This window comes from Acinonyx jubatus, chromosome B1, assembly GCF_027475565.1.
Source record: "Acinonyx jubatus isolate Ajub_Pintada_27869175 chromosome B1, VMU_Ajub_asm_v1.0, whole genome shotgun sequence".
Classification (NCBI taxonomy): domain Eukaryota; kingdom Metazoa; phylum Chordata; class Mammalia; order Carnivora; family Felidae; genus Acinonyx; species Acinonyx jubatus.
In genome coordinates, this window is record NC_069382.1 from 26,396,083 (window position 1) to 26,404,734 (window position 8,652).

The window sequence follows — 8,652 nt, forward strand, 5'->3', positions numbered from 1 at the left end:
AAAATTATTGCCTGTGCCCCCTTCTAAGATTTTTATGATTTCAGGTCTCACATTTAGGTCGTTAATCCATTTTGAATTTTATTTTTGTGTATGGTATAAGAAAGTGGTTCAGTTTCATTTTTTGCATGTTACTGTCTAGTTTTCCCAATACTGTTTACTGAAGAAACTTACCTTTTTCCCATTGATATTCTTTCCTGCTTTGTTGAAGATTAATTGACCATGTAATTGTGGCTTTATTTCTGGGTTTTCTGTTCTGTTCCACTGATCGGTATGTCTGGTTTTGTGCTGGTAGCATAGTGTTTTGGTTACTACAGCTTTGTAATATAGCTTGAAGTCTGTGATGCCTCCAGCTTTGCTTTGCTTTTTCAAGATTGCTTTGACTATTCAGGGTCTTTTGTGGTTCCATACAAATGCTAGGATTGTTTGTTCTAGTTCTGTGAAAAATGTTGGTGATATTTTGATAGGGATTGCATTACATGTGTAGATTGCTTTGGGGTAGGATAGACATTTTAACAATATTTGTTCTTCCTATCCATGAGCATGGAATGTCTTTCCATTTCTTTTTGTCGTCTTCAGTTTCTTTTACCAGCATTTCATAGATTTCAGAATACAGGTCTTTCACCTCTTTGGTTACAAGCTGGATTCCTAGGGATCTTATTATTTTTGGTGCAATTATAAATGGGACTGTTTTCTTAATTTCTCTTTCTGCTGCTTCATTATTGGAGTATAGAAATGCAACAGATTTCTGTACATTGATTTTGTATCCTGCAACTTTACTGAATTCATTTATCAATTCTAGCAGTTTGGGGTGGAGTCTTTAGGGTTTTCTAAATATAGATTAGTATAGAATGTAGCATAATAATGTCATTTGCAAATAGTGGAAGTTTTACTTGTTCATTGCCAATTAGATGCCTCTGATTTCTTTGTGTTGTCTGATTGCTGTGGCTAGGACTTCCAGTACTATGTTGAATAAAAGTGGAAAGAGCAGATGTCCTTGTCTTGTTCCTGATCGTATGGGGAAAGCTCTCAGTTTTTCCCCATTGGGGATGATATCAGCTGTGGGCTTTTCATATGTGGCCTTTTTTATGTTGCTCTGTATATTCCCTCTAAACCTACTTTGTTGAGGGATTTTATCATAAATGGATGTTGTATTCTATCAAATGCTTTTTCTGCGTCTATCGAAATGATTATATGGTTCCTACCCTTTCTCTTATTAGTGTGATGGATCACACTGATTGATTTGTGAATATTAATACCCTTGCAACCCAGGAATAAATCCCACTTGATTGTGGTGAATGACTTTTATAATGTATTGTTGGATTTGGTTTGCTAGCATTTTCTTGTGTTTGTTTTGTTTTGTTTTTTAGATTCCATATAAGTGAAAGCATGTGGTATTTGTCTTTCTCTGCCTGACTTACTTCACTCCGGAAATACCCTCTGAGGCCGTCCATATTGTCACTAATGGCAAGATCTCATTTTTTTCAATGGCTGAAGTCATATTCCATTACACACACACACACACACACACACACACACACCACCTTCCTTATCCATTGATCTATCGATGGATGCTTAAGTTGCTTCTGTCTTGGCTACTGTAAATAATGCTGCAGTGAACATAGATAGATGGTCATGTATCTTTTTGAAAGTCCAGTTTTTTTAATCTTTTTTTTTATATTATTCCATATCTGTATACAAGTAATTTATAAGTCAGCATTCAGCAAATTATTTTTGGGCCCTGAAACATTTACCTCACCAAAGAGTAGTAGTTTGCAGGCCCAGACCTCTCTGAAATACCGCATCCAGCTGTGTCATTATATTTAAGGTTGAAGAACTCCTATGTAGTACACATACTACAAGGGGGTTTTGCCCCCCACTCAGTTGTCTGGTGAAGGTTTGTAACAACTTCCCCTAAGAAGTACTCTTTCCATTCCAGATCCTGAGCCTTTCATTTTATGTACTGCAAGAAAAAGAGACAAAAGAGACTATATGGGGTGGAGGGCCTAAATCTGAACCATTATGTTACCTTTCATTAGTCACCTTTTAAACATTATCTCCAAACTGTTGCCTCTACATTACTGGTGACTCCACAAGCCTCATTCTTCCTGCTTCTAGTTCAGTAGGTTCTATTTGTCATTAATTAATTTGAAATTAGTTTGAAATCGGTTCAGCCAAATTACTTTTTCATTTAACAAACTTCTTAAACACATGCTGTGTGACAGCACCACGTTAGATGAGGTGAGAGAGATTATCTCCTGCCTTAGCTTTCCCATTAATGCCATGTGCATGACAGGTGAATGCAGCACTTTAAAGTACTCAAAGTAGAAATAACATTAAAACCATTCTCTCGATTATAGGGTCTAGATACATTTATGTACAAGATACGGGTAGATCGTGTATGTTTGGGGCGGGGGGGGGGGGCAGGTTTAGACACCTGTTGATTGGCTGGTCTTTGCAGGCTTTGGGTATGTATAGAATATTGATGATGATCAACAGCCTCTGAGACATCCACTTAATATCTTACCTGCCAAAGGAGTGATCTGTTTTCTTCCGGTCCTTTGCAGGCCTACCCAGAGTATCTCATCACATACCAGATCATGAAGCCAGAAGCTCCTTCGCAAACCGCCACAGCCGCGGAGCAGAAGACCTAGTGAAGGCCCCCAGGGAAAAGCCAGATCGGATTTAAACTTGGGACTGGATTACAGTGGATTGTTTCCAACAAAATCAATATTCCGTAAATCCCTGACAGCCTAGAAATAAGCTGTTTGTCTTTTATAAAGCATTGCTATAGTGATGAATATAGTATGAGTAACTGATAAATACTCAACTGCTACTGTTCCCTTTGAGGAAATGTTTACAGGGGCGGCCTTTTAACATATCTCAGGCTCATTTGCATTGCAATTGTCCATTTCTAAAAAGATTGCTTTGATCTGGGCTTGGAAATGGAAAAACAAAACATACTTTCCCAAATTTCACAATTTACACACTACGTTTGCTTTGTTATATATGGCACGTGTATGCAACAAATACCTATGTCAGGCTCATTTTAAATGTTTTATAAACATGCATCATTCTTTTTTTTTTTCTTTTCCTTTTTTTTTTTTTTTGTTTTTGTTTTGTTTTGTTTTTTTGTGTTTTTTTGGTATGTGTTTTTGTTTACTTTGAAAATGAGCCAGAGCCTTCTCGAGGATATTTTGCACAAAGTCACACTGACTAAAATCATCAGCAATGCAACATGAGCTTCTGGCTGAGCAAGACTTAGTTTCCCCCTTTTTTTTCACTCTGATCTATTTTGTATCTGTACTTTGTATCATTGTAAATCGGGTGGGGAAGGAAAAACATCAGGTTTTAGTTTCCTTTTATGACTTGGCCAGTCTTACAAGGGAAAGGCACACAGGTCAGACTGACTTAGGAGCTCGCTAGCTCAGAAAAGTGGAAGCTGCTGTGGGCCCCTGCTCTTCGCGTTCCAGCCTTCGAGGTGTTGGGAGGGCGCCTGGTGCGGAGACCTCCGAAGAGCGCAGCCGGGGAATTGGGGTGGGGGGTGATGTGTCTCGGAGCTCAGGAAACACCACAGGACAGTGTGGGGGACCCCACTGACGCGTGGGAGGAGCACGTGGTTGCAGGATACCGTCGTAGGAAAGGCTCGCAGGGCCTCCTTCAAGAAAAAGTACTTCTCTTCGCCTCATCGGGACCACCGGAAGAGTCACCCCTGAAATTAGCTGCCTTATTTCCAAATTGAGTGGAATTATTGTACTCTATTAGAGTCACAAAAATCTTCATGGTTTCTCCAGTTCAAAAAGCTAAAGTTCACATCGTCTTTAGTAGATAGATGTGCAGGGACTTTTGTGTTTACTCCAGATTGGGGTTTATTTTGAGTGAGGTGCTTCAGATAGTTTATAGAGGTCCCTGCACTACGTTTCCGAACCGTTTCTTCAAACTTCTTAACAGACAAGGAGAACAAAAACTGAAACCAAAGCTCTTTTCGGTTATTTTTATAAATGAAGGTGGAGAAATACTATACTGTTTCTGCAGGAAGTTACTACTTTGTTTTGCATGTTTTAATCAATATTTGCCCGGTGCACATCAATGCTCGTAAAAGATTACCCATTCCAGTTTTTACACTCGCCCTTTTCACCCGAACTGAATATCGAATTGACTGCGTTAACTCACTTACTTTGACACGCTGTGCATCTTCTCAGCTTTGAAGCAAAAGTAACATAAATGTGGTTAGGGAAAAAAAGAAAAGGAGAAACAGTGTGACAACAAACTTGCCGTTTCAACTTCAATTTCTGAAAACCGGTTTATTTTTTAATGCAGGCTGATTAAGCTGTGACCTCATTTACTCTCCTAAAGGAAAATAAAATGGTTACATGCAAAAATTCTAGAATAGGCTCTTAAAGTATACACTTAGCTTTCTTTTTGGCTTGAGTCCAGTGCTAGAACTAGGCATCGGGAACTAGTTTGAGTTTTATAGCAGAATTTTGCATGGGTCCTCAAAATGAAATCAAGAATTAGCCTCAGTTGTTGCTTCTATTGAAGTTTTAGTGACCCAAGCTGGGTGTTCGTGTCTTGGCTACCTGTGTAATAGCACTAGAATTCCATACGAAGCTTCAGAGTTTAATATTTGTTAAGAAGGCCTTTTTCCTCCTTTCCTTTCTTTTTTGCCGTGTGTAACAATGGGTTGAAGGAATGGCATCTGTATTGTTTTCAGTAGCTGTGAAAGTGTATAATACTTGCCTCCCCACTTAGAAATAGTTTAAAATGGTAAACACAGCTGTGATCTTTAGTTCAGTAAAAGGGTTAATATGGTATAGATCTCAAAAGCTTTATAGCTTTATTAAAAAGATAAGCCACTGCTCAACCGTGGTTATATGTTGTTTCCATCATACTAACTAGATTAATGGATGTGTTAAACTTCAGCCTTACACTTGAGAAGTCCACCTGTGGTTCAGCATCTAACCCGCCGATGTTCCGTATCTGATGTTCCGTGTGCCGAGTAAAGGTACTTGTGTAAGGAAGACATTTGCAGTGCTTCTTGTCTTGTAATGATCCAAGTGCATAGTAGTTGTCGAAAGAATGTGTATGTATTATTCATCTGCCAAGAGAATGGATTCGTTGATATTTCACAGGAGCCAAATACATCTTTTCAAAACTTGAAAACCAAAGGTCATCATGAGTGCCCACAAGCTAGTACCAGTTGGTTACGTTTGGGACTTCCATCCATAGCAGTGTGAAAACCCCTTTGGAATATAAAAGCATGGCATTAACTTAGGCTGAAATCCATTTACTTTTTTGTATACACACTTCTGTAGGAGCACTAGCAAGTTGAGGACTTCAGTGTGGCCTCCCCTGAAATGGCCCTTCTGTTTTCCCAAACCAAATGGAAGAGAGAATCTGCACACCTCCACCAGCCTGACTGCAGTTCTAAAGTCAAATCTTCTAGACCTGATGCTTCCAGTTTACTGGGTATTGCCGGCTGGGTTCTTAACTCGTAAGTTAAGTGCTCTGGAGACTCTCTCCTTGCACTTGGCCTTCTTCCCTTTTCCTCAGGTTGCTAGTCTGGAATTGAGTAGCTCCAATAGTTAACCTGTGACCCCACTCATCTTCCTCCCTTCTTCATCTTGAGTCTTGCAGAAGGAGGCTGTGCTTCTGTTTGCATACCACGACCAGATCCGGTGTGCGGCCTCCTGTGCTCTGCTCCGAAGATCCTGCCAATCGGTTAACAAATGACAGCATGGAAACCAGAGTTTTACTTCTATGCAAAATAATAGCAGTACAACCAGAATTCTTACTTACCCTTTCCTTCTTGGAATTCGCGATTTCTAGCTTTTCAGTAACATAAATAGAATAAGTAATATTAGGATGTTTTCATGACAGCATCCTTGTGCTCCTGGAACTTGACATCAGCGGCTAGATTAATTTCCCTTTGCTCTCAAAATAGCAAAGGGCATTGATGTAGAGAGAGAAATGCCTGAACGTGGCAAATAAAGTAATATAGATTAGTATTCTATTGTAGCCTTTATACAAAAAATAGCGCTTCAGTGTGCTCTGGAAGGGCAGCAGTAGAATGCACGAAGTTGCCTGGGTTCTTCTTTATTTCAGTCCATCTGCCAAGTGCACGGGGTTATTGGCCACTGCTCGCCCCCCCCCCCCCCCCCTTTCTCAACGTGCGTGCGCGCTGGAGTCCTGTAAAGAGCCTTGAGAAAAGAAGTAGGTGTGTCCTCGGGCACCTTGCCTCCAGTGTGGCCAGAGCCCGCTTGTATGAGGATGTGGGATAAGCGGCCTTCTTGCTGTGTTTTTCGTTGGGCAGTTGTCTCCTACAGAGCTATGGACTCCGGTCATGCGGGGAACACTCCAAGCCGATCTTAAGATAGGGTTTCATGTGTCAGAAATTCATTTAAAGACTAAACTCAAACTTGTTCAGTGTCAGTCAGTGATGGAAAAAGGAAAAGAACGTAATTGTGAAGATAATATTTGAGCTTTGGTTGGACACATCTCGCACCTGAACAGGAAATGCTTTTTTTGAAAAACCGCCCTGGAAAGTGAGGCGTCTTCAGATACCTTGTGCATTCTGAAATTAATAGACAATTAAATGTTTCTTCTTAAGAAAAAGCCTTAACTGTGGCAGAAACTTTTTAACCTTTTATAGCCTAATAAAGAAGTTAGAATTCTATTTCTCAGTGTTTGAAAGGTGTCAGTCGGGCATGTCTCCGTGTATGTCACACCCATAAAGCTGATTTGATGAGGGTACGTATTTCACAACCGATGCTCCCTTACGTGCCACGGACTGGATCTAATCAATCCCCCCTGATTTCTCGATGCCTGAAATTCCTCGGCGACCAGATATTCTGGTTTAAAGAAGTGCTAGCAGGATTTCAAAACTTAGCATTTGGGGGCGCGGAGGGGGGGGCGGGCAGGGGGCGGCGGAGGGGGACACAGCAGCATCTCACGAAGTGATACCACGTGGAGCCTGAGCGTTCCCCAAGCTGTTTTCTCATCATTTTAAATTATAAGCCATGGTTATGAGTGAAGGGCAGTAGGAAGCTCCAGCTTTTATACCCCATGAGACCGAAGCCGCTCGCCGTGCGACCCATTTAGGTCCCGCCTCCTTTGAAATAACAGTCACGCCGCAGGGGTGTCACATTTGGGCTCCTCCTTCGTTCGTGTTTTCTTTCCCGCGTTACATTGTCACACTCACCCAGACTTCTCATGCGCCACAATTCAGATTGTTTTGCTACTTTTTCATCTGTGTGCATTTCCTCAGGCAGCCCTGAAAGCCCTTTGTTGATTGAGAGTGTTTGCAGAGAAACACAGGAAAACTCTGGTAGTGGGGTGTCTCTCACGCTCCCATGCCCCTCCCAAGGTTCAGGATGAGGAGCGAGAACACGCAGCAGTACAAGCGGAACCAAACTCTTTGAGGCTAATAGCCTAGACCTAGAGGATGACCTTGACCCTGTAACCATTGTAGTGATTACACAAAATATTTAAGCTCTTCATGTGCATACAATACCTGCTTCTGCTTCCATTGTTTCAACATCACCGGTCTTAGTGGTAGTGGTATTTGTCTTTGATAGCTACAAACTATAAAGGTACTTTTATCAACAAGGTTTCTCAACATTTACAAAACCAGCTTTGAGGAAATCTAAGAGTGTTTCCTGGCAAGAGCATTTGGAGTAGTGATCATATGTTCCCATTGTGATGTTGGTCTGTGTGAGTAACCATTGTAGTGACGCCTTGGTTCCTTATTGGTGTTGTTTTTATTTTTAGTCTCTCTGTGACCCACCAGTGGCAGGGGGTTCCAGTCCCCTCGCTTTGCTTTTTTGCGTTTGTCCGTTTGCAGGATTGCCAGATGAAATACGAGGCACCCAGTTACATTTGAATTTGAGGTAAATAATTTTTTAGCTTAAATATGTTTCATGCACTATTTGGCACATATATACAGTAAAAAAAAAAAAAAGTTTCTCATTATCTGAAATTCAAACTTAACTGAGCATCCTGGCTTTTTGCTTTTTTTTATTTTGTTTTACTAAATCTGGCAACCCTATCGATTTAGTCATGGGAAATCGCTTACAGCATGTAAATTCTTCTAGTCTTTACCGTCTTTCCCGTGAAACAGAAGACTGTTTTTCCTTGCCCTCTACTTTCCAAACGAGGGCATCAAGGAACGTCACCTGCCTGCATGGTGGGTTTCTATTTAAGACATCTTTATGATTATATTTAACCTGTAATTGTGCTTTGGCTAAATGTCTAACAGTACTTGTAACTGTTTAATATTCAATAAAAACATTTTTAAAATATACTGTGTATGGACAGCAGTCAGCTCTGGAGTGTCGTCATTTCCCTGCTTGTCCATTTCAGCCTGACCACCCTTAACACAACTGACCTAAAACTGTCAGAATACAAGTAGCTGTTGTTCCTCTCGTCTTCCTGCTCAGATCTGTGCTACAGACGCCTCATCCGCACCTGTAAGCTCGCACGGGAGTGGGTGACATCCAGCAGCCACGGGAAAAGAAGCACAGGTTCCTTTTAGAAATATCTCTGAAACGAAGGGGCCCGGGCTCTGGCGGCAGACCCACGCCGGCACCCGGGGCATCTCGGAGGCCCTGCACGACTTCTGTGCTGAGACTCCCTGCCTCCACCACTCCCGGTGTA

The 8,652-nt window shown here is 41.3% G+C and overlaps 1 protein-coding gene across 1 annotated transcript in view; it reads left to right on the plus strand.

The window, feature by feature from the left end:
* The window catches only part of TNKS (tankyrase), a 215,073-nt gene extending 206,776 nt beyond the window's left edge, over positions 1–8,297 (plus strand). The window contains exon 27 of the mRNA XM_015082858.3: positions 2,565–8,297. Within this exon, the coding sequence (XP_014938344.2) occupies positions 2,565–2,651 (87 nt within the window). The 3' untranslated portion in view covers positions 2,652–8,297. The remainder of the gene's footprint in view (positions 1–2,564) is intronic.
* The last annotated feature ends 355 nt before the right edge of the window (positions 8,298–8,652 follow it).